Here is a 24,308-nt window from a genome sequence, read left to right on the forward strand (position 1 = left end):
ATTCTGATTTGAGGGCAATTGATACCTTTAAAAATGTATACTTGAAAGTAATTCCTTTCCTCTTATCTTCACCCTCACTCCCGTTTCTCTTTTCTCTTCCTCCTAATAAAATTACCCTGTAGTCTTTTAGTTTAGATTTGGTTGACAATGTCTACATTTTTTTCCCAAATTTCAAATTATTGTGACTTGTATTATGCACACATACTTCCATTTTGAGTGTGGAGCTTCTCTGGGCTGCAGTTTCCTCATCTATAAAATGGAGTTAATAGTTCACCTCATTGGATTGTTGGGATAATTAAATAGATTAAATTAAATAGATACTAAAGTGTAGCATTTAGTAAGTATTCAGTAACTAGTAGTTACTGTTACTACTGTCTTAAATGAACATTGTGATAAACTAACTTCAAAAGTACGTTTGGGGGCTGGCCCAGCGGTGTAGTAGTTATTGAATGCTCCGCTTCGGTGGCCCAGGGTTCGCGGGTTCAGATCCCAGGCACAGACCGATGCATCATTTATCAAGCCATGCTGTGGCAGCGTCCCATATATGAAGTAGAGGAAAATGAGCACAGATGTTAGCCCAGGGCCAATCTTCCTCAGCAAAAAAAGGAGGATTGGCAATGGATGATAGCTCAGGGCTAATCTTCCTCACCACAAAGAAAAAAAACAAAACAAAAACGTTTGTATGAGGCACTGCAAGGTTTTAACCAGTAAAAGGAGAACCAGTTTGAAATTTGGAATCCTACTGTGTCCTTAAATCCAACATTTGAAGTGCAAATACCTTTTCTAGTGCTGAGGGACTGTGGCTTGAGAAGCCACGCTGGGGCGTGGGAACATTGATGATAAGCAGGCCTGTCTGCCCTACTCTGTAGTGACTGTTCTGTTTCACATGGGCTGGGTAGCTCCAGGGAAAGCCTTACAACTGCTGTCCCTCCCTCTGTAACCCCCAGGTGCCAAAGGCCTCTCTTGAAGGTAAGCAGCACTGACATGCTGTCCTTGGTCGTGTGTCACAGGTGTGAGCCTCAGCAGTGATTTCATTGCTGGCTTTTGTGGTGAGACGGAGGAAGATCACCTCCAGACCGTGTCTTTGCTTCGGGAAGTTCAGTACAACACGGGCTTCCTCTTTGCCTACAGCATGAGACAGGTGAGCCCTGGGATGGGGGAGGAGCTACCTCTGTGCTGATACTGATGTCATTCCCGACCAGTTTCTGTTCAAATGTAGACAACTGGGAAGAAAAGAAAGTGACAGCTAGGCAGTCCTTGAGAAACCACAAGGATCTTACCATTCATTTCTTTACTTTTTCTAATCAGCTTGTCTACTATTTTATACAATTCAGCAATTTGAGATGAAAAATGATTACTTGTGCCAATATTCTTCTTCATTAGAATATTTTAAATTAGGGTTAGGTTGTTTAGAATTTGAATGTGGAGGGAGAGGCACCATTCTTTTTACAATAAACCTAAAATCATATCTCAATATGCGGAACTTCTTTTTTGGCCTGCAGATGTGATTTGTTTTACAGAGGCCCCTTGTTGCCTTCCCAGCCATCCTCAGCTATTTTTAGTTTTCATTTTCTAGGCCAAGTGAACCCACGGATACCCACTTTAGAGATTGTCCTATAACACAGATTCCCAGGAAAACAAAGCAGAAGGAGATGAGAAAGGAAAGGGAGAGTACTGCATATTTCCTGCAGAGAGGGGATAGTCCTGGTCTGCTGCCATTTTCTTGATGGTAGGGATGAATTTGCATGGGTCACTTCTCATCCCCCCAGTTACCTCAGGGGCAGCTTGCCTTGTGTTAGGGCTGGAGGCTGAGGGGCCTCTGTGTCCAGGTGGTTAAGGAAAACTGACTGATGAAGGACTGAACCCATGACCTTAGGCCCCAGTGTCACTCAGCTGCCATCAACTAAGCTAATTCATGTCTTTTGAAGCCCACCGCCTAGTATTCTGTAGGCAGTGTAGGTGGGCCAATGTGTCTACTCATGTCTCTTAAAAGAATTATTTCAGGGATGAAGGTTCAGAAGAGCTGTTGGGTTCCATTTTGCTTCTTTTCCATGGACATCACAAATATGCAAGAGAAATTCTTTATAATGCTAGAGTTGAGAAATGGGTTTGCAGTGTGTGGTAGAAGCATGTCCTATGGGCCTTGAATATGAGTGTTCACTTTGGGATCTAATTCCTAGGTTAGGGTTAAGGTTATAAAGACTTAATCAAGTGGCCTAGTGGATGAGAGCAAGCACTCAAATTGTGCCTCTCTCACTTAATAACTGTGTGACCTTGGGAAAGGTCCTTGGTTTCTTCATCTGTGAAATGGGGATAGCATTAGTACCAACCTCATCAGGTTATTTTGAGAATTATCATTTTGAGGATGATATGTAAAAAACACTTAGAATAGTGCTTTGTAGTTAAGTGCACAATAGAGGTAAGTTGTTATTAATAGTAAAACAAAATAGAGTAAATCCTGTAAGAGAATTCTATTTAAGAATTCTCTACCCATTCTCTGTTTTCCTCTGTGGATTTGGTAGTTCTATCAAAGGCAGATTGGTTTGAATGTCCGGACTTTGGTGTATAGATTTTTCTCTTATTCCATACTTTTGTCTAGCTCACTGGTTCTCCAACTATATTATGAGCTCACATACATAAAGTAAAGATATACATATATACATATATATATATATATATATATATATATATATATATAAACATGTATGCACACTGTGGTTTGGGATGATTTAAAGGCTTTTCAAGGATAAATTTCCTTTTTTTTCTGGACTAGGTAATAATGCTCATGGTATAAAATTCAAAAGGTCAAAGCAGTATGCAGTGAAAAGTAGTTGTTCTTTCTTCTTGCTAGGTTGTCTAGTTTTTCAGTTCCTTCCCTGAAGGCAGCTGCTCTTAGCAATTTCTTCTGTAACCCTCCAAAGATATTTCATGTATTTATAAACATATTTATATGTATTCTTTCTACACTGAAGTTATTATACATGTTAATCTGTACCTTGCTTATTTCTGTTGAGTGTATTTTGGAGAGCAATCATATCAGTACATCGAGAGCTATCTCATTCTTTTTAACAGCTGTGTAATATTCTATTGTGTAGATAAACCATAATTTGTTTTACTAGTTATGTGTTGATAACCGTTTAGGCTGCTTTGCATCTTGTGTCTTTATAAACATTGTACATGAGTTATTTAGTATATGTACAAATGTAACCTTTATCCTTAGGATAAAGAAAGGGATCCTAAGGATAAAGATTACATTTGCTTTTTTTTTTTTTTAATTTTTTGTTTACTGCAGTTTATAACATTGGTTTATAACATTGTATAAATTTCAGGTGTATATCATTATACTTCTATTTCTGCATAGATTACATCATGTTCACCACCCAAATACTAATTACAACCCATCACCACACACATGTGCCGAATTATCCCTTTCGCCCTCCTCCTCCCCCCTTCCCCTCTACATTTGTATTCTATAAAAATATCAACAGTTTTGAGTCTATGATTTGCATGTGCAAAATTTAGAATTTAACCCTTGCAAAAGTGTGATTCCACTGCATAGTTACCTTTTTCTCTTAGAAGGCTCCCAGAGCTAGAGAACCCTCATGGCATGGCTGGGGTTCTTGTACATATGTCTGTAACTTGCGAGTAGAATGAGCGTGGTCGCCCTCTGTGCCTCAAGAAGGGATTCTACAAGTCCTTGGTGACCTCCATCTTTTTTTTTTTAATAGAAAACACGGGCATATCACAGGCTGAAGGACGATGTTCCGGAGGAGGTAAAATCAAGGCGTTTGGAGGAACTCATCACTGTTTTCCGAAAAGAAGCAACAAAAGCCAATAAGACCTCTGTGGGTTGTACCCAGCTGGTGCTGGTGGAGGGGGTGAGGCCATATATATATTTTTTGTTTGTTTTTTATTTTTTAAGACACAGTATGTCTCACTTTATTTAGATCTGCTTTGATTTCTCTTATCAGTTTTTATAGTTTTCAGCATACAGATCCTGTACATGTTTTGTTAGATTTATACCTAAATATTTCGAGTTTTTTTGAGCTATTGTAATTGCTATTGTATTTTTAATTTTGAGTGTCCATATGTTCGTTGCTATTGTATAGAAATAATTGATTTTTGTGTGTTTATCTTGTATCCTGTGACCTTGCTGAATCCACTTAATAGTTCTGGGAGTTTTGGATAGTTTGCTTGGGGTTTTCTATGTAGATAATCAGGTCATTGCAGTTTTTCTTCCTTCCTGATGGTCCAGGGTTCCCTCTTTTATTGTTTTCTTTCTGTTTAGAGAATTTCCTTTGACATTCTGGCAGCAGATTCTGTTTTCCTTCGTCTTAGAATGTCTTGATTTCTCCTTCATGCCTGAAAGATACTTTTTTTTGTACTTAGTGGAAGGATTTGGGAAAAGTATGTCTGCTCCATCTTTCTGGAAGTAGTATTTTATGTGTATTTTTAGAATCAATTTTATTGTCTGTCTTCAATCCTTTTTTTAATCACACTGTCTTAGAAATGTACTACATTTCAGGAAGTTTGGGGTTCTGGTAGCTTCTGTGGGAACCTGGCTATCATTTAGAGCCCTAAACAGATGGGATATGGGGTGAATTTGGGAACCTGACCTTTTGTGAAGCTGCATGCTGCAGCCAGTGGAGAGAAGGGGAAAGAGAGAGACGGGCCTTTCTGTGCCTCCTCCCCAGTCCTGGTTTGAGACAGGAGAGTCCTGCTTCCTTCCTTAGGCTATGGCAGCAGCAGAGCCACCAGTTGCCTGGTAATTGTGTCTGTTAGGTTCTCTAGTAGTGAGTAACCATGAGAAATCTGTTCACGCCATTCAGCCTAAGCCAGAAAGAATTCCTTTTTGTATAAGACTTCAGGGGTGTCTTGTGGAGCCCACGTGCAGGAATACTGCCAGGTGTCTGGAAGGGACTACACTCAGCCTGGGAAGCCCTTGAAGCTCAGACTTTCTTGTCTCCTCCTCAGACCAGCTCTTCCTGCTTCTTCATCTCTGTGGCAGAGTACAGCGCCCTGTAGTTCCTGTGTTTCATGTTATACTTCCAGCTACTCACAGATCAAAGTTGTGTCTCTCAGCCCCAATTCAGATTTCCAGGAGAGGGAACCCGATCAGCTCAGCTTGAGTTAGGGATCTTCCTATGGTCTGGTGCAGCAGTGGCTGGTGGATGGTCATGCTGAGCTGGTGGAATACTCCAAAAGGTGTTTGCTTTACTAAATGCTTTGTAATTTAGGGTGTCAGCTGTGATTCTGGAGGTCTGTACATGTCTATTCGCAATCTACATTTTATCCAGTAGAAATTAGGTCTTCTTGTATTCCCCGCTCTCCTCACACAGGGTCTGTCTTTTGAATGAATGAGTAAGTACTCATAGGTTACTAATCTTTGTCCATGACTTCCATCAGCCCCACAGAGAGCCCATGGTAATTATTTATTTTTTTTTTTTTTTAAAGATTTTATTTATTTATTTTTTTCCCTCCAAAGCCCCAGTAGATTGTTGTACGTCATAGTTGCACATCCTTCTAGTTGCTGTATGTGGGACGCGGCCTCAGCATGGCCGGAGAAGCAGTGCGTCGGTGCGCGCCCGGGATCCAAACCCAGGCCGCCAGCAGCGGAGCGCGTGCACTTAACCGCTAAGCCACGGGGCTGGCCCGCCCATGGTAATTAAATGAACCAAAGCAAGGTCTTTTCTTACACATCCAACATAAGCCATTACTCACTTGGGGCTAGAGAATAAATGGATTATTTATTTATTTATTTTGTGGGGAAGATCAGCCCTGAGCTAACATCCCTGCTACTCCTCCTCTTTTTGCTGAGGAAGACCGGCTCTGAGCTAACATCTATTGCCAATCTTCCTCCTTTTTTCCCCCAAAGCCCCAGTAGTTGTATGTGATAGTTGCACATCCTTCTAGTTGCTGTATGTGGGACATGGCCTCAGCATGGCTGGAGAAGCGGTGTGTCGGTGCGCGCCCAGGAGCCAAACCCGGGCCACCAGTAGCGGAGCACGCGCACTTAACCACTAAGCCACGGGGCCGGCCCAATAAATGGATTTTTTAAGGCTAGCAGTTGATGTCTTTAGTTTCTTTTAGACTTTCTTTGCTGTCATGCCCAGTTTTTTTTTTTGTTTTTTTGTTTTTTTTTTTTTTTTTTTTTTATTTTTTATTTTTTTTTTTAAAGATTTTATTTATTCAGTTTTTCCCCCCAAAGCCCCAGTAGATAGTTGTACGTCATAGGTTCACATCCTTCTAGTTGCTGTACGTGGGACTCGGCCTCGCGTTGGACGGAGAAGTGGTGCCTCGGGGCGCTCCCGGGATCCGAACCCGGGCCACCAGCATCAGAGCGCGCGCACTTAACCGCTAAGCCACAGGGCCGGCCCGTTTTTTTAAAGATTTTATTTATTTATTTTTTCCCCCCAAAGCCCCAGTAGATAGCTGTGTGTCATAGCTGCACATCCTTCTAGTTGCTGTATGTGGGACACGGCCTCAGCATGGCCAGAGAAGCAACGCGTCGGTGCGAGCCCGGGATCCGAACCCGGGTTGCCAGCAGTGGAGCGCGCTCACTTAACCACTAAGCCACGGAGCCGGCCCTGTCATGCCCAGTTTAAAACACCAGGTTGCTGTACCCAGAGTGGCAGAGGAGATGATGATAACTCAGGTATACTGAGCGTTTACTGTCTGCCGGGACTGTGTACTCTTTGGTCATTGGCACATTGAGTCCCACCACTGACCTTGGAGGCAGTTCTGTTATTAGCCCCCTTTTGTAGATGAAGAAATGGAGACTTAGAGAAGTAGAATAACTTCCCCAAGGTCACACAGCTAGTGTGGCAGAGCCAGAATTTGACCCAGGTCTATCTCATTGTAGAGCCTATAAGCTCCCCCCGCCCTTTTTTTCAAATTACGGAGAATTTTAAAAATATATAGATGTGGAGAGAGTAATGAATGCCCACATACCCATTAACCGGCCTTAACAATTGTCAGTACAATGTTAATCGTGGCTGATCTTGTTTCATCTTTACTGCCCCGCGAGTTGTTTTGAAGCAAGTACAAGACATCATATTGTTTTGTCAGTAAATATTTCAGTATATATCTCTAAAAGATACTCTTTTTTTTTTATTTTAAAAAGACATAATGCTATTATCATATCTGAAATAATTGGCAGTAGTTTCTTTTTTTTTTTTAAGGTCACCCAAATTTATTAGTAGTTTCTTAATATTATCAAATATCTAGTCAGTGTTCCAATTTCCTGTTTGTCTTATGTGTATATATAAGATCTGTTTGTCTTATAAATGTTCTTTTACAGTTGATTCATTCAAATCATGGAACCTGAACATACTCTTTTTAAAAATTTATTGTAAAACAATCACAAACTAATAGAAAAGTTGCAAGTACAGTACAAAGAACTTCTTTTTCTTAGAATCATTTGAGTGTAAGTTGCTGACTTGATGCCCGCAACCCCCCAAATACTGTAGTGTGTATCTCTTACAAACAGGGACATTCTCCTATATAGCTATAGTACAACCATCAAAACCAGGAAATTAACCTAGTTCGATTACCACCATCCAATCCTCAGACCCCGTTTAAGTTTCTCCTCTTGTCTCAGAGCTGTCCTTTGTAGGAAAAGGATTCCGATTCAGTATCGCACGTTGTGTTAGTTGTTGTGTCTCTCTAGTCTCCATTAGTCTAGACTAGCTCCTTAGTCTTTCCTTGGCTTTCATAACCTTCACACTTGACGATTGTAGGCCAGCTATTTTGTAGTGTCCCTCAATTTGAGTTTGTCTGATGAATTTCCTCATGATAAGATTCAGTTGATACATTTTTAGGCGGGAATACCAGAGAAATGTTGTGTTCTTCTAATTGTGTCCTATGAGGTGGCGTACAATTTTGATTTGTCTCATTACTGGTGATGATAACTTGGAAAATTTCATTAAGATGGGATCTGCTAGTCTTCTTGACGGTAAGTTATTCTCCTTTCTTTTGTAACTAATACGTATTTTGTAGGGAGGTATGGAGGATCTCTAAATCTTACCTGACTGCTATTTGCTGAAAGCAGTGTTAGTTTAAGGACTAAACTCCTTCCTATGTTTAATCACTTAAGAATTTGATCACTTAAGAATGATCACCTAAGAATACATGTTGGGGCCAGCCCAGTAGCATAGCAGTTAAGTTCGCGTGTTCCACTTTGGCGGCCTGGGGTTCGCTGGTTCGGATCCTGGGTGCGGACCTGCTCGCTGCTCATCAAGCCAAGCTGAGGCAGTGTCCCATATAAAAGAGCTACAGCTCTATAACTATGATACACAACTATGTACCGGGGCTTTGGGGAGAAAAAAAAATGTACTTTGCTCAGGAATATCTGACTTCATGCAACATTTAATTATCCACTTGGTCGTTAAAGAAATTTCTCAACTGTAACTGACGGTTGTTGCTATAATAGTATTAAAAAAAAAATACATGTAGTCAGAGCTCCATTTTGTAAAAGTGGATTATGTGCCCTTGGGATTATTTCAACTCCAGACAGGGCATCACTCAACATGTATAATGTAAGACCCTTATGATAATATACTTCTATCCTTTTCCCTTATCTTTTGTGCTATTGTTTTCATAGATTTTTACTTCTGTATCCCAAAATATATTGATATTTTTTGCTTAAACAATCAATTATTTTTTTTTTTTTAAAGATTTTATTTATTTTATTTTTTGCCCCCAAAGCCCCAGTGGATAGTTGCATGTCATAGCTGCACACCCCTCCAGTTGCTGTATGTGGGACTCGGCCCCAGGATGGGCAGAAAAGTGGTGCCTCGATGCGCACCTGGGATCCGAACCCGGGCCGCCAGCATCGCAGCGCGCGCACTTAACCACCAAGCCACAGGGCCGGCCCTAATCAATTATTTTTTAAGGAAATTATTTTTGTCTTTGTGAGGAAGATTAGCCCTGAGCTAACACCCATTGCCAGTCCTCCTCTTTTTGCTGAGGAAGATGGGCCCTGGGCTAGCATCTGGGCCCATCTTCCTCTAATTTATATGGGATGCCACCACAGCATGTCTTGACAAGTGGTGTGTTGGTCCGTGCCCGGGATCTGAACCTGTGAACCCTGGACCACCAAAGCGGAGTGCGTGAACTTAACCGCTACACCACTGGGCTGGCCCCAGGAAAGTTTTAAAATGAGAAAAAAATCATCTATATGTCCTGACTTATTTACTGTTTCTGGCATTCTTCATTCCTTGTTTACATTCAAGTTTCTATCTGGTATCATTTTCTTTGTGCTTGAAAAACTTCCTTTGACATTTCTTGTAATGCAGGTCCTTTGGTGATGAATCCTCTCAGCTTTTGTTTGTCTGAAAAAATTTTTTTCATCTACCTTTTTTTTTTTTTTTGTGAGGAAGATCGGCCCTGAGCTAACGTCTGCCAATCCTCCTCTTTTTGCTGAGGAAGATTGGCCCTGGGCTAACATCCATGCCCATCTTCCTCCACTTTATATGGGACGCCGCCACAGCATGGCTTGCCAAGCGGTGCATTGGTGCACGCCCGGGATCCGAACCGGCGAAACCCGGGGTGCTGCAGCGGAGCGCGCGCATTTAACCGCTTGCACCACTGGGCCATCCCCTCATCTACCTTTTAAGAATATATTTTCATTGGGTATCAAATTTTAAGTTGATATTTTGAAGATATCATTCTCTTGTCTCCTGACTTACATAGTTCTGACAAGAAGTTTGTGATCATTCTTATTTTTCTTCCTATATACATAAAATACCTTTTTCCTCTGGTTGCCTTTAAGATGTTTGTTTTATCACTGTTTTTTTTTTTTTTTTTAAATTTTTTATTTATTTATTTTTCCCCTAAAGCCCCAAGCAATAGTTGTAAGTCATAGTTGCACATTCTTCTAGTTGCTGTATGTGGGACGCGGCCTCAGCATGGCCGGAGAAGCAGTGCGTCTGTGCGCGTCCGGGATCCGAACCCGGGCAGCCTGCATCGGAGCGCACGCACTTAACCGATAAGCCACGGGGCCGGCCCTATCACTGTTTTTAGAAATTTGATGTGTCTTGGCATAGCATTCTTTTTATTGACCCCTTTGTGTTTTCTTTGGGGTTTGTTGAGGCTTCTTAGTTTGTGGATTTATAGTTTTCATGATATTTGGAAAATTTTCATCGTATTCTTCAGGTATTTTTTCTGTCCTCCTCCCACTTCCTGCCCCATCCCCACTGTTTCTCCTCTCCTCCTGTGACTCCAGTTACTGTGTGTCCAACCGCTTCATATGGTCCTGTAGGTCACTGAGACTGTTGATTTTTTTTCTTTTTTTATCTCTGTGCTTCGTTTTCGATAGTTTCTATTGCTCTGTCTTCAGATTTATTGTTCTTTTTTTTTTCTTTATTTTATTGAAGTCATATTGGTTTATAACATTAGGTAATTTCAGGCGTACATTATTATATTTCAGTTTCTGTATAGACTGCATTGTGCTCACCACCAATAGTCTAATTTTTATCTGTCACCATATACATGGGCCCCTTTACCCCTTTTGCCCTCTCCCCCACCTCCTTCCCCTCTGGTGACCGCCAGTCTGTTCTCATCCATGTGCTCACCACCAATAGTCTAATTTTTATCTGTCACCATATACATGGGCCCCTTTACCCCTTTTGCCCTCTTCCCCACCTCCTTCCCCTCTGGTGACCGCCAGTCTGTTCTCATCCATGTGTTTGTTTCTCTTCCACATGAGTGAAGTCACATGGTGTTTGTCTTTCTCTGTCTGGCTTATTTTGCTCAGCATAATACCCTCAAGGTCCATCCATGTTGTTGCAAATGGCACAATTTTGTCCTCTTTTTATGGCTGAGTAGTCTTCCATTGTATATATATACACCACATCTTCTTTATCCATTCGTCTCTTGATGGGTACTTGGGTTGCTTCCACGTCTTGGGTATTGTGAATAATGGTGCAATGAACATTGGGATGCGTAAATGTCTTTGACTTGTTGATTTCATGTTCTTTGGGTAAATACTCAGTAGTGGGATAGCTGGGTCATATGGTATTTCTATTTTTATTTTTTTGACAAACTTCCATATTGTTTCTCATAGTGGCTGCACCAGTTTGCATTCCCACCAGCAGTGTATGAGGGTTCCATTTTCTCCATATCCTCTCCAACGTTTGGTATTTTTTGTCCTGTTAATTATAACCATTCTGGCAGGTGTAAGGTGATATCTCATTGTAGTTTTGATTTGCATTTCCCTAATAATTAGTGATGTTGAACATCTTTTCATGTGCCTGTTGGCCATCTGTATATCTTCTTTGGAAAAATGTCTGTCCAGGGCCGGCCCCGTGGCTTGGCGGTTAAGTGTGCGCGCTGTGCTGCCGGCGGCCCGGGTTCGGATCCCGGGTGCACACCGACGCACCGCTCCTCTGGCCATGCTGAGGCCGCGTCCCACATACGGCAACTAGAAGGATGTGCAGCTATGACAGACAACTATCTGCTGGGGCTTTGGGGGAAAAATAAATAAATAAAATCTTAAAAAAACAAAAAAAAATGTCCATATCCTCCGCTCGTTTTTTGATTGGGTTTTTTTTTTCTTTTTTTGCCGAGGAAGATCTGTCCTGAGCTAACATCTGTGCCAGTCTTCATCTATTTTGTATGTGAGTTGCTGCCACAGTGTGGCTGCCACTGAGTGGTATAGGTTTGTGCCTGGGAACTGAACCTGGGCCACTGAAGCAGAGCGTGCTGAACTTAACCACTAGGCCACGGGGCTGGCCCCAACGGTTGTTTGCTTTTTTTGTTGTTGAGTTGTATGAGTTCTTTATGTATTTTGGGGATTAACCCATTGTTGGAGATATGATTTCCAAATACTTTCTCCCAATGGGTGTTTTGTCTTCATTTTGTTCGTAGTTTCCTTTGCCTTGCAGAAGCTTTTTAGTCCAGTGTAGTCCCATTTGTTAATTTTTTCATTTGTTTCTGTTGCTTGAAGAGACATGGTATGCTAAAAGATACTGTTAAGGCTGGTGTCAAAGAGCATACTGCCTATATTTTCTTCTAGGAGTTTTATGGTTTCAGGTCTTAGATTCACGTCTTTAATCCATTTTGAGTTAATTTTTGTGTATGGTGCAAGATAATGGTCTACTTTCATTCTTTTGCATGTGGCTGCCCAGTTTTCCCAACACCATTTGTTGAAGAGACTTTCCTTTCTCCATTGTGTGTTCCTGGCCTCTTGTCAAAGATTGACTGTCCATAGATGTGTGGTTTTATTTCTGGGCTTTCAATTCTGTTCCATTGATCTGTATGTCTGTTTTTGTGTCAGTACCATGCTGTTTTGATTACTATAACTTTTTTTTTTTTTTTTTTTGGTGAGGAAGATCAGCCCCGAGCTAACATCCATGCTGATCTTCCTCTTTTTGCTGAGGAAGACTGGCTCTGAGCCAACACCCACCACCAATCCTCTTCCTTTTGTTTTTCCCCCAAAGCCCCAGTAGATAGTTGTATGTCATAGTTGCACATCCTTCGAGTTGCTGCACTTGGGACGCGGCCTCAGCATGGCTGGAGAAGCGGCGTGTCGGTGCGCGCCCGGGATCCGAACCCGGGCCTCTGGTAGCGGAGCGCGCGCACTCAACCGCTAAGCCATGGGGCTGGCCCATGATTACTATAAGTTTGTAGTATATTTTGAAGTCAGAGATTATGATACCTCCAGCTTTGTTCTTTTTTCTCAGAATGACTTTGGCTGTTTGGGGTCTTTTTTTGTTCCATGTAAATTTTAGGATTCTTTGTTCTTACTGTTCTTTTTTTTGGCAGTGTCTAATCTGCTATTAGCTATTGAATTTTTAATTTTAGATATTATATTTTTCATCTGTATAAGTTACATTTGGTTCGTTTTTAATATCTTCTATTTCTCGCACGTGTTCCTGTTTTCCTTTGAAACTTAGTTTCATATTTGAACTTCATTATAACGGCTGGTTTAATATCTTTGTGATAATTTCATCATTGCTATCATTTCTTGGTCTGTTTCTATTGACTGACTTTTTTTCTGATTATGGGTCCTGTTTTTTTTTTTCTGGGCATATCTAGTTATTTTTGATTGGATCTTGGACATTGTGATGTTCATTTTTGGGTGTCTGGATTTTGTGTTGCCCTTTGTTCTGATAGGCAGTTAGGTTACTTGCAGTTCAGTTTGATAACTTTCATGGCTTGTTTTTAAGCTTTGTTAGAAAAACTTTTTTACTCTAGGGATAGGTTAGCCTCATTACTAAGGTGTGCCTTTTCTGGAGTCCCTACTGTGTGTCCCAAGGAATCAGTGAGGACTGTTTGGTGGTAGGTCACATGATTCCCAGCCCTGTGCGAGCTCTGGGAGCTGATGAGCTGACAGTTCCCAGGCTGCTTTCTTCGTCTGACTTCATGGGGTTTCGCTCTACACGAGCATGTGTTGGTATTCAGCAAAGAATCAAGGGACCCCATGCACATTTCTGCAACTCTTTTTCTGCTTAGCTCCCTCCTCTCTAGAACTTGCTCCACAATTTCTAATTATTGCAAGCTCCCTGAACTCTGATCCCTCTTTTTTCAATTCAGAGAGAACCACCATGCTCTGCCTTGAGATCTCCCTCCCTGCTCTGCATGCTCTGGTCTGGCATGCACCTTCTGGCAGAATGCAGAGATGATTGGAGGGCTCATCTCACTTGTTTTCCTTCCCTTAGGGATCACAGTCTTGCATAATCTGTTGTCCAATATCTGGAACTAGTTGTTTCATATATTTTTTCCATTTTCCTGGTTATTTAAGGCTGGAGGGTAAATTTGGTTCTTGTCATTTCATCATAGCTGGCAGAGAAAGACTTGTGTATATTCTAGAAGAGAATACTCTCATACTGGTTTTATTATTTTCCTGGCCCCATCTTCTGCATATTGTGATGGAGAGTCTGGCTTCGAGTCTGCCTATTCATTAGGGACAAGTAACCCAGGCCAAACAACCCCAGAATGTTACTGAGTGATTACTGTGAGACTGTGTAAAGTGAGAGTTGGTTTGCTAAGTGCATCACCCGTATATCCTTGGCTTCAGGCCTCTTGGAGGTCCATTCCTGCAGAAGGTAATTCTGCAAAGACTCATTGATTAATTTGTTAACATATAGTCATCAAAACTTGATTGAGTTTCTGTTGTGTGCCATGTACTGCCCTTGTTGGTGAAGCAGCAGTACACACTTAGGCTTCAGTGATTCCTTGGTTAGGGAATGCTCTATGAGTAAGACCCTTGGGATCTGAGAAGGAGAGGGCATAATTTCTGCCCTCCAAGAAGTGATGACCATTACAGATTCATAAACTCTCCTGTTCTTTCTGCAGCTCAGTAAACGCTCTGCCACTGACCTGTGTGGCCGGAATGATGGAAACCTTAAGGTGATCTTCCCTGATGTAGAGATGGAGGATGTCACTAACTCTGGGCTCAGGGTCAGAGCTCAGCCTGGGGACTATGTGCTGGTGAAGGTAAGGTGTACTGTTGCGCTTTTGGCTTTCGCTGTGAAATGGGAGTTGGATTGGATAATTTCGGGGGAGTGAATTTTTTTCCTGGAGACGTTCTTTGGTAAAATAAAAATCTCTTCTCAACCTGAACATTCAACCTGAAGGGCACCTTGAACTGAATTTTAAACTGCTTCTAACTAATTAATGCCTTTTCATTTTTCTTCTTTTCTCTCCTGCCCTGAAAGGGTTTTTTTTGGGAATTTGGTGAGGTTGGAGGACATAATGACATATAGTTGCCTGCTGCAGAGAGGCCAGGAATTGTAAGTGATTGTGAGTGAGTTGACATCCCTCTCTGTCAGAGATCAGCATGCCCTTCGAGGTCTGTGATGCCCCAGGCATCCCTAAGTTACTTGTGCTCTGGTTGCCTGGGTTCCTTCCCTGGACTAGCAGATCTAGCTGAATGGCTGTGGGATTTCTCCTTTCTTCCTTTCCTCCTTTCTTCCCTCCTTCCTTTACTTTCTTCCTTCTTCTTTTTCTTCTCACACTACTGTAGGTCTGCTACTGCCATCTTCCTTTCTCTGGTCCACTTTGCCCCAGAGCAGAGGCTAGCAGGACATGTACTGATGAGGTACGCAGGAGCAGGGCTGCTTCTCCAGCGCTGAGCTCTGGAGCATCTGCAGGAGAAGGATGGAGGGGGGGATTCTTTTTCTGCTGATGTTGATCGGTGTATGTCCTCCTCCCTGGTCCTGAGTGCCTCACCCTCTACTCTGCTTTCTTTCCTTGCTCTTACTGTCACCTCTGTCTTGAGTCGTGGGAGCCACAGTCCATGGCTTGCAGCTGAGGAAGGCTCACTCCCCTGGTATGTAACTTCCTTGGGTTAGCCAAGAAGTTTTACCACCACTCAGAACTTTTCTGTTCTGTCTATCTGACACAAACTTAAAACCCGATTTGCAGGTTGGGAACCTTATGATCCCACTTCCTTCTGGCCTTGTCCTGACTGAGGATTGTCTTACTTTATTATTTTTTTTTTTTTAAAGATTTTATTTATTTATTTTTCCCCCCAAAGCCCCAGTAGATAGTTGTGTGTCATAGCTGCACATCCTTCTAGTTGCTGTATGTGGGACGCGGCCTCAGCATGGCCGGAGAAGCAGCGCGCCGGTGGGAGCCCGGGATCCGAACTCGGGTCGCCAGCAGTGGAGCGCGCTCACTTAACCACCAAGCCACGGGGCCGGCCCAGGATTGTCTTACTTTAAATATTATGTCTTACTTTAAACATTATGTAAGAATTTCCTAAGTGGAGTAATTCCTACTAGGCAACAATGTGATTGATCTGGAAACAATTCCTCATAGGCTTCTCCATTTGTTCCTTTTTTTTGGGGAACACTGTCTTGTTTTCTTATTTCTCTGTCTTCTGAATGTTTGCTTTGATTTTTCTTTGCTTTCCCACACCTCCTCCTTTCTTTCTTTCCACTGTAGCTAAGGGTTACTTGAAAAATGGGATGAGCTTGGTGGGCTGGGTTGTACTGTTAATATCGTGTTCTTTTGTAAAATGGAAAAACTTCATTTGTCAAGAAATATAGAAGGGTGATGCTGTGTTACTTGGGACTCTTTTTCTGTTTCCAAGTGACGTAAACCCCACAGGTAAGATTTAGTGGAAGGATCAGAATGAAGGAGGAGCTGTGGAACCACAGAGGTCTGTTGGCTCTCTCTGTCGCTCATCTCTGCTGTTCTCATTTCTCTCCACTCAGAGTCTGGGCTGTGCGAGAAATAAATCATAAATTTCACTTTCTTGTCTCCCTTTCTTCTATGGTGCTTATTTGGCTAACCCCAACACTGGTGAAAGTGGTTAACTGCTTACTTTGCATCTGCACCCTAGCAGCTGAACATTGTGGGGGGGGAGGGTGGGAGGAAGCACACAGTTAATTTGTATTACATAGATTAGGTCAGATGATGGTGATTGAAGACTCAAAATACTGTGGCTTAAATAAAGTAGGAGTTCTCTTTCTCATAAAAATCTAGATATGGAAGCTCCAGAACTGGTGATTATGATGGCTCCGTGATCATCAGGAGTCCAGGCTCCTTCTCTCTTTTGCTCTGCTGTGTGTGGCCTCCATTCTCAAGGTCACCTCTTGATCCAAAATGGTTGCTCCAGCCACCATAACCGTATTCTATCTAGCAGGAAGGAGGAAGAAGAGAGGGGAGGGCATGGCTTCTTCCTTTCAGGATATTTTGCAGGAGTTCCACATGTTATTTCCGCCATAGTAACACACTACACCAGGCTGCAAAGACGCTGAGAAGTGTGGTCTTCACTCTGAATGACCAGGTGCCCAGCTAAAAATTGGGAGTTTTGTTACTGAGGAAGAAGAGGAGAAATGTTGGGGATAAGTAACAGTCTCTGCCACGTGAACCCAAATGCATTCAGTTCAAATTCATGTTCATGACGGTAAAACTCAAATGAGCGCTCAGCATGGCCCTGAAATCCTTATCCTACTATATTTCCCTAGTAAACTGACTTTCTCACTCTCTTTCTACTTCAGTCTTCACTCACCTATCCAAATGCTAGTCTCAACTGATACCTTTGCCTCACATTTCATGAAACTTCATTGTCACATCATTATTTCCACCAGCTGACTCATAGCTCTACCCACACATGCTGTCTGCTCACACGGGACTGTGTAGGAAGCGTTTTCATCTTCTGTCACGCTGCCACTTGTGCCTTCTCTTCCATTCCTTCCCATCCTCTCGAGATTTGCATTTATCTCCTTTCTCTCTTACATCTTAAACTTAATGTGGCCAAAATAGAATGAATTCTTCCCACTTTCCTGCAATTTTCTTCTTTTTAAGCCTTTTTCATGGCACCCATTCGGTAAATGGCACCACTCAGTTGCTCAAGCCAAAAATATAGGAATCATCCTAGATACTCGCTTTCCTGTACTCCATCAGCAGTCCATCTGTTTCAGCTCTACCTACAGAACGCATCTTGAACCTGCCCATTTCCTTCCATCTCCAAGCACCATCATTTCTTGGCTGGGAGATTGCAGCCTCACTGGTCTCCTGCTTCTATATTTAAAAATGAATTATTTTATTAAATCATATCATAAATGTAGAGAATTTCTCACATTGTAAGTGTACTACTTGATGAATTATTACAAAGTATTATTATTTATATGGTATTTCTAATACCATAGTTCAGTTTTGCCTGTTTTTGACTGTTATAAAACTGAATCATACTGTATATATTTTTGGTGCCTGTCTTCTTTCCCTCAATCTTAGGTTGTGCAATTCATGCATGATTATATTTGTCCATATTATATGAATATACCACAGTTTATTTATACATTGTACTGTTGATGGCCATTTTGATTGTTTCTAGTTTGGACCTATTATGAATGGAATTGCTATGAATATTCCTGAACATATGTTTTAGTGCACATATGTATTCATTTCTGGTGGGTATATGGCTTGGAATTGCTGGGTCATAGGGTGTGTATAATAGAAATAGCCAAAGGGATTGTACCATTTTACACTCCCACCAGCAGCGCATGGGAGTTCCAGAGGCTTCATATTCCCTGCTTCCATTCTTGCCCTCCTCTAGTCTGTCTGCCCCACGGCAGTCAGTGTGCTCTTTCTAAATCAGATCACTCACTCCTCTGCTTAAGCCCTCCAGTGGCTTCTCGCTGGAGCCAGATGCAGGGTGTGCAAGGCCTTATATGATCTGTCCCAGCTACCTCTCCAACCTCCTGTCCCCTCCACTCTTCTTACTCTCTCTCCTGGAGCCTTGGTGGCCTCCTTTCTGCCCCTCAGACCTAGTTCTGGTGTCAGGGACTCTGCACATGCTGTGTTGCTTGGGAGGCTCTTGATCTTTGCCTGGCTGTCTTCTTTTAACCCTTAGGTTCTCTCTCAAATGTCACCTCCCCGAGAGGCCTTCTCTTTACAGAAGCTAAAGCAGCTTCCCTCTGCCTTGCTCTTGTCACTGTTTACCCCATTAGCCCATTTTATCTTCGTAGCACTTTTCAGTGCCTGAAATCATCTTTGTTTTTTTGTTTACCTATTTCTTGTCTGTCTTCTCCTGAAAGTGCCTTTGAGGGCAGGGAAAACATCTGTTTTGTTCATCTGATATCTCTAGCAGCTAGGACAGTTCCTAGCACGTAATAAGCACTCAGTAAATATTTACTAATGGACTGTCTTGTTCTGATGGTGAGAAATGAGACTACTGGTAACTTTGGGGTCACATGCTTTCACCTCTCAATTAGAGAGAAGAGAGAACCTTTCTCACCAAATTTTGGCCATAAATATCCTAAGGAAGGGTTTGACTGGTACAGCCTGGATCACAGCTTACTCCTGGAGTTAGGAGGGCAGGGTCTGTGATGGGCAGTTCACACCTGAAACTTACCACACTAGTTGGTGCTGGGGAGGAGCCGTCTCCCAGGGAAGAGGGAGAAGTGGCTGTTTGGGACTGAACTATTTTGGACTTCTTAAATTATATGCATTACCATTGTGTCAGATGTCTCTCTTCCCAGTATTGGGGGCACAGAGGAACCATGCACCCGTTGCTAGCCTGTCATCTCCCTCAGATCCCTTTTGGTGGCCTCTCCTCTGGAGGCTCCGCATCAAGTCCCTAAGGTGCAGTCCTGGTTACCTCGCGTTCTTCTGACTGGTTTTCTTTCAGATCACCTCCGCCAGCTCTCAGACACTTAAAGGGCACGTTCTCTGCAAGACCACTCTGAAGGACTCCTCAGCATGTTGCTGACCTGCGTGGATGGCCTCGGAGTTGACGTGAGAAGTCCCTCCCAACAGGAAGGGGGATATGACTGGTCACTAGTGAACGAGGTAGTGAAGCTTTGGAGATAAGCTGCAAGTGGTGAAGCAACTTAGTGTCAAATGGAAAATGAATCTCCTTGCTGCTATGTGAACAGCTTTTACAGTCATTAAATTTACCTAAAATGGTCCCTTTGTCTCTCTACTTTTATTTCATTTTTGCCTTGGTTAGTGTTTCTGGAATTTTCCCTACAGTCTCTGTGTTAAGTGTTTCCCAACCCAGTTTCTGCTGTAGACACTGCTAACCACTCTGGTTTTCTCCCCTGGGCCCTAGGAGTTAGAGACTGAAGGAGGGAAGGTGGAGAGGACCATTTGCTTGGGAAAAACTGCTCTAGATCTTTCTAACATTTTGGTTTGATGACAGTGACTCAGCTGTCTTTCTCCTCACTTTGTTCTTATATTTTACCTGAGGGCTTCCCTCACGGACCTCTTTTTTAGCCTGTAAGTTCGTTCTTTGCCTTTGGGTCTGACGGCTCTTGGACCTTGGAACAGCGTTGGAAAACATCAGCACCTGCTGATAGGCCTGAGCGGTCATTCTTGGCCCATGCACCACCAGGATTATGTCATTCTGTGGGTGTCCTGAAAAAACCCCAAAAGATGGTCACAGAGTATTTGGAGTCAGACTTTGGTTGAAGTCCCCACTCCACTGCTTAAGAGTTGTGTAACTTGGGCTGGCCCCGTGGCTTAGCGGTTAAGTGCACGCGCTCCGCTGCTGGCGGCCCGGGGTTCAGATCCCGGGCGCACACTGACGCACCGCTTCTCCGGCCATGCTGAGGCCGCGTCCCACGTACAGCAACTAGAAGGATGTGCATCTATGATATACAACTATCTACTGGGGCTTTGGGGGGGAAAAAAAAAAAAGAGTTGTGTAACTTGAGTAGTTACTTTATTCTTCTGTGCCTTGGTTTTCTCACGTGACGTGGGGCTAATAGTAAAATGCTTATCTCATATGGAGTTCAGTGAGATTATGACTTGTAAAGAGTTTGGCACAGTCTATGGAACATGGTAAGCTCTTATCAAACGGGAGTGATCATTGAAAGATTTTGCTTCTAAAACAGACTACGTCTTTTAGGATATGCTGAGGCTCTTATTGTGTGTCTGACCCTGATCTCCTTTAGACCCTTTCCACTGACCTGCATGACAGCCTTTGGGAACGCCAGGCTGGGAACCTCTTCCTCAGGTGCTGGTTTGGCCTGGGGAGATTGGTTTCTGCTCTCCAGGTCTATTTTCCACTGAGGAAAACATTTGTTATGGCTCTTCACCTCAGTTCTTTATTCAAAAAGCATTTAAAAAAATGTTTTGATATTTTATTTTACTTTTTATGAAAAAGTAAAACATATATGTGATAAATAATTGAAACAATGCAGTAGGTATCTATAATGGATCAGTTTCCCTCCTACCACTTTCTCCTAATCCCCTAGTTCCCTTTTATGAAGGCCAGCACTTTTATTGTTTTCTAATGTGTCTTTTCAGAGATAATCTCTGTATATATACTGACTAGTGTGTGTATTTGTTGTACACAAATGGTTACAGACCATACACATTATTGAGAGCTTTATTGAGGTATGTGTAATTGACATACAACTGACATGCACATATTTAAGGTGTACAATTTGATAAGCTTTAACATATGTATACACTCATGAAATCATCACCAATCAAGAGAGTGAATATACCCATGACCTGTGAAATTTTTCTCATGTCCCTTTGTAGTTCCTCTCTCTTCTGATCCCCCATCCCCAAACTACCATGGATTTTTCTGTCACACATTTTGACATGTTGTGTTTTCATTTTCATTGATTTCAAAATACTTTCTAATTTTCCTTTTGATAGAGAAAGATAAATGTCATATGATTTCACTCATGTGGAAGATAAACCAACACACACAGAGATAAGGAGAACAGATTACTGGTTAACAGAGGAGAAGAGGGTGGGGGGAGGGCAAAAGGGGTAAAGGGGCATGTGTATATGGTGACAGATTAAAACTAGACTATTGGTGGTGAACACAATGCAATCTATACAGAAACTGAAATATAATAATGTACATCTGAAATTTACACAACGCTAAAAACCAATATGACCTCTGTGGGGGAAGAGGGAGAATCTACCTCTGCCCTTTCCCTTAAGGTTCCTATGGCTGGCCAAATAATTAACAAGACAGGTTAGCAGGAGAAAATAATACCAAGTTTAATAACATGTATACATGGGAGAAACCAGGGACACTGCATTTCTCAACATAATGGCAGAAATTCTTGTCTTAAATACCATCTACAGCTAAAGACAAAGGATAATGTTGGGGGTGGGGGGAGTCAGTTACAGGAGATTACCACTAAAGCACAGTAAACAAGAGTAAGGTTATTATGCAGATTTAAGGCCTCACCTTCCACATTGATAAGTCTCTAGAAATGAGGCCATCCCCCCTCTTCCCAATACAGAGAGGGAGATACCTTTACAAATGGAGATCTCCCTTATAAATGTAAATGTTTGTCTGGCAACTCCTTGCAGGGCCATCTGCAGAATGTGGTCAGAGACAGAACTTCAGATAAGATGGGCTTGTTGGTGCCTTTCCTATTGTAACATCAACTTTACATTGTATTACAGCCATCAGATAGTAACTCCTTCCTGGAACAGATCTTCTATGTCAAATTCTTTGGGCAGTTAGTGGGGGAGGTCAAATGTCCATCAGAGAAAACAATCAAGGTAAAGAGAGAGATTTCAGAGTGGCCAAATCTTGATCTCCCACACCGCAATAAAAAAAGAAAAAATTTTGTCAATTTTGTTGATCTTTTCAAGGAACCAACTTTTGTTTTTGTTGATTCTTTTTTTTTTCTATTCTCTATTTCATTTAGGTCTGCTCTAATCTTTATCATTTCCTTCCTTCTACTTGCTTTGGGTTTAGTTTGCTCTTCTTTCTCTAGTCCTTAAGGTGGAAGGTAGGTTATTGATTTGAGATCATCTTTTTAAAAATAGACTTTATTCTTTTAGAGCAGTTTTAGATTTATAGCAAAATTGACTGGCAAGCACGGGGAATTCCCATATGCCTCCTGCCTCCACACAGGCACAGCCTCCCCTCACTATTAACATCTTGCATCGGGGTGGTGCATGTGTCAACTGATGAACCTACATTGACTCATCATTATCACCCAAAGTCCATAGTTTACAGTAGGGTTCTTTCTTGGTGTTATACATTCCATGGGTTTTGACAAATGTATAATGACTTGCATCCACCGTTACAGTATGCAGAATAGTTTCACTGCCCTGAAATTCCTCTGTGCTCTGCCTATTCATCCCTCCCTCCCCTCAACCCCTAGCAACCACTGAATTTTTTACTGTATTCATAGTTTTGCCCTTTCCAGAATGTCATATAGTTGGAATCATACATTATGTGGTCTTTTCAGGCTGGCTTCTTTCACTTAGTGATATGTGTTTAAAGTTCCTCCATGTCTTTTCATGGCTTTATAGCTCATTTATTTTTAGTGCTAAATATTGTTCCATTGTATGGATGTACCACAATGGATAAATGTATTTTCCCTTCACCTAACGAAGGAAATCTTGGTTACTTCCAAGTTTTGGCAATTATGAATAAGTCTGCTGTAAACATCTGTGTGCAGGTGTTTGTGTGGAAACAAGTTTCCAGCTCCTTTGGGTAAATATCAAGGATTGTGATTGCTGGATCATATGGTAAGAGTATGTTTACTTTTGTAAGAAACTGCCAAACTGTCTTCCAAAGTGGCTGTACCGTTTTGCATTTCCACCAGCAATGAATGAGAGTTCCTGTTGCCCCACATCCTCGCCAGCATTTGGTGGTGTCAGTGTTCTGGATTTTAGCCATTCTAGTAGGTGTGTAGTGGTATCTGGTTTTATTTGCAGTTGCCTAGTGACATATGTTGGCCATCTTTTCATATGCTTATTTGCCATCTGTGTATCTTCTTTGGTGAGGTGTCTGTTTAGACGTTTTGTCCACTTTTTAATCAGGTTGTTAATTTTCCTATTGTTGAATTTTAAGACTTTTTTGTATGTTTTGAATACCAGTCCTATATCAGATATGTCTTTTGCAAATATTTTCTCCCAGACTGTGGCTGTCTTCTCATTCTCTTAACTGCATCTTTCACAGAGCCAAAGTTTTTATTTTAATGAAGTCTAACTTATTGATTATCTCTTTCTTGGATTATGCCTTTGATGTTCTACCTGAGAAGCCATTACCAAACCCAAGGTCATCTAGGTTTTCTCCTATGTTATCTTCTAAGATTTTTATAGGTTTGCATTTTACATTTAGATCTTTGATTCATTTTGAGTTAAATTTTGTGACAAATGTAAGGTCTGTTTCTAGAATCACTTTTTTTGGCATGTGGCTGTTCAATTGTTCCAGCACCATTTGTTTAAAAGATTATTGTATTGCCTTTTCTCCTTTGTCAAAGATCAGTTGATTATATTTGTGTGGGTCAATTTTTGGGCTCTCTACTCTGTTCCATTGATCTATTTTTCTATTCTTTTGCCAGTACCACACTGTCTTGTTTATTGTAGCTTTATTGTAAGTCTAGAAGCTGACTAGTGTCAGTCTTGGTTCTCCTTCAATATATGTTGGCTATTCTGGGTCTTTTGTCTGTCTATATAAACTTAAGAAGCAGTTTGTCAGTATCTACAAAATAACTTGCTGGGATGGTGTTGGGATTGTGTTGACTCTGTCAATGAGGTTAGGAAGAATGACATCTTGACAGTATTGAGTGTTCCTATCCATGTACATGGAATAGCTCTCCATTTATTTAGTTCTTTGATTTCCTTCATCAGCGTTCTGTAGTTTTCCTCATATAGATTTTGTATAAATTTTGTTAGATTTATACCTAAATATTTCATTTTTTGGATGCTAATGTAAATTTGACTTTAATTTCAAATTCCAGTTCTTAATTGCTGATATATAGGAAAGCAATTGACTTTTACATATTAACCTTGTATTGTATAGCAATCTTGCTATAATTGCTTATTATGGCTGAGTTTTTTTTTGTCGGTTCTTTCAGATGCTCTACATAGACAATCGTGTCATCTGTGAACAAAGACAGTCTTATTTCTTCCTTCCC

General features: G+C 41.6%; 1 protein-coding gene across 2 annotated transcripts in view; it reads left to right on the top strand.

The window, feature by feature from the left end:
* Window positions 1-19,362, top strand: part of CDK5RAP1 (CDK5RAP1 mitochondrial tRNA methylthiotransferase) — a 39,115-nt gene extending 19,753 nt beyond the window's left edge. For both annotated transcript variants that reach the window (XM_087445403.1, XM_087445404.1), the window contains exons 11-14: window positions 1,011-1,141; window positions 3,729-3,878; window positions 14,299-14,439; window positions 19,085-19,362. In XM_087445403.1, coding sequence (XP_087301529.1) covers window positions 1,011-1,141; window positions 3,729-3,878; window positions 14,299-14,439; window positions 19,085-19,165 — 503 coding nt within the window. In that variant the 3' untranslated portion in view covers window positions 19,166-19,362. The remainder of the gene's footprint in view (window positions 1-1,010; window positions 1,142-3,728; window positions 3,879-14,298; window positions 14,440-19,084) is intronic.
* Window positions 19,363-24,308: the final 4,946 nt, after the last annotated feature.

The sequence above is a fragment of the Ceratotherium simum genome, chromosome 21 (assembly GCF_057802395.1).
Source record: "Ceratotherium simum simum isolate JZ-2026a chromosome 21, ASM5780239v1, whole genome shotgun sequence".
In the NCBI taxonomy this organism is placed as follows: domain Eukaryota; kingdom Metazoa; phylum Chordata; class Mammalia; order Perissodactyla; family Rhinocerotidae; genus Ceratotherium; species Ceratotherium simum.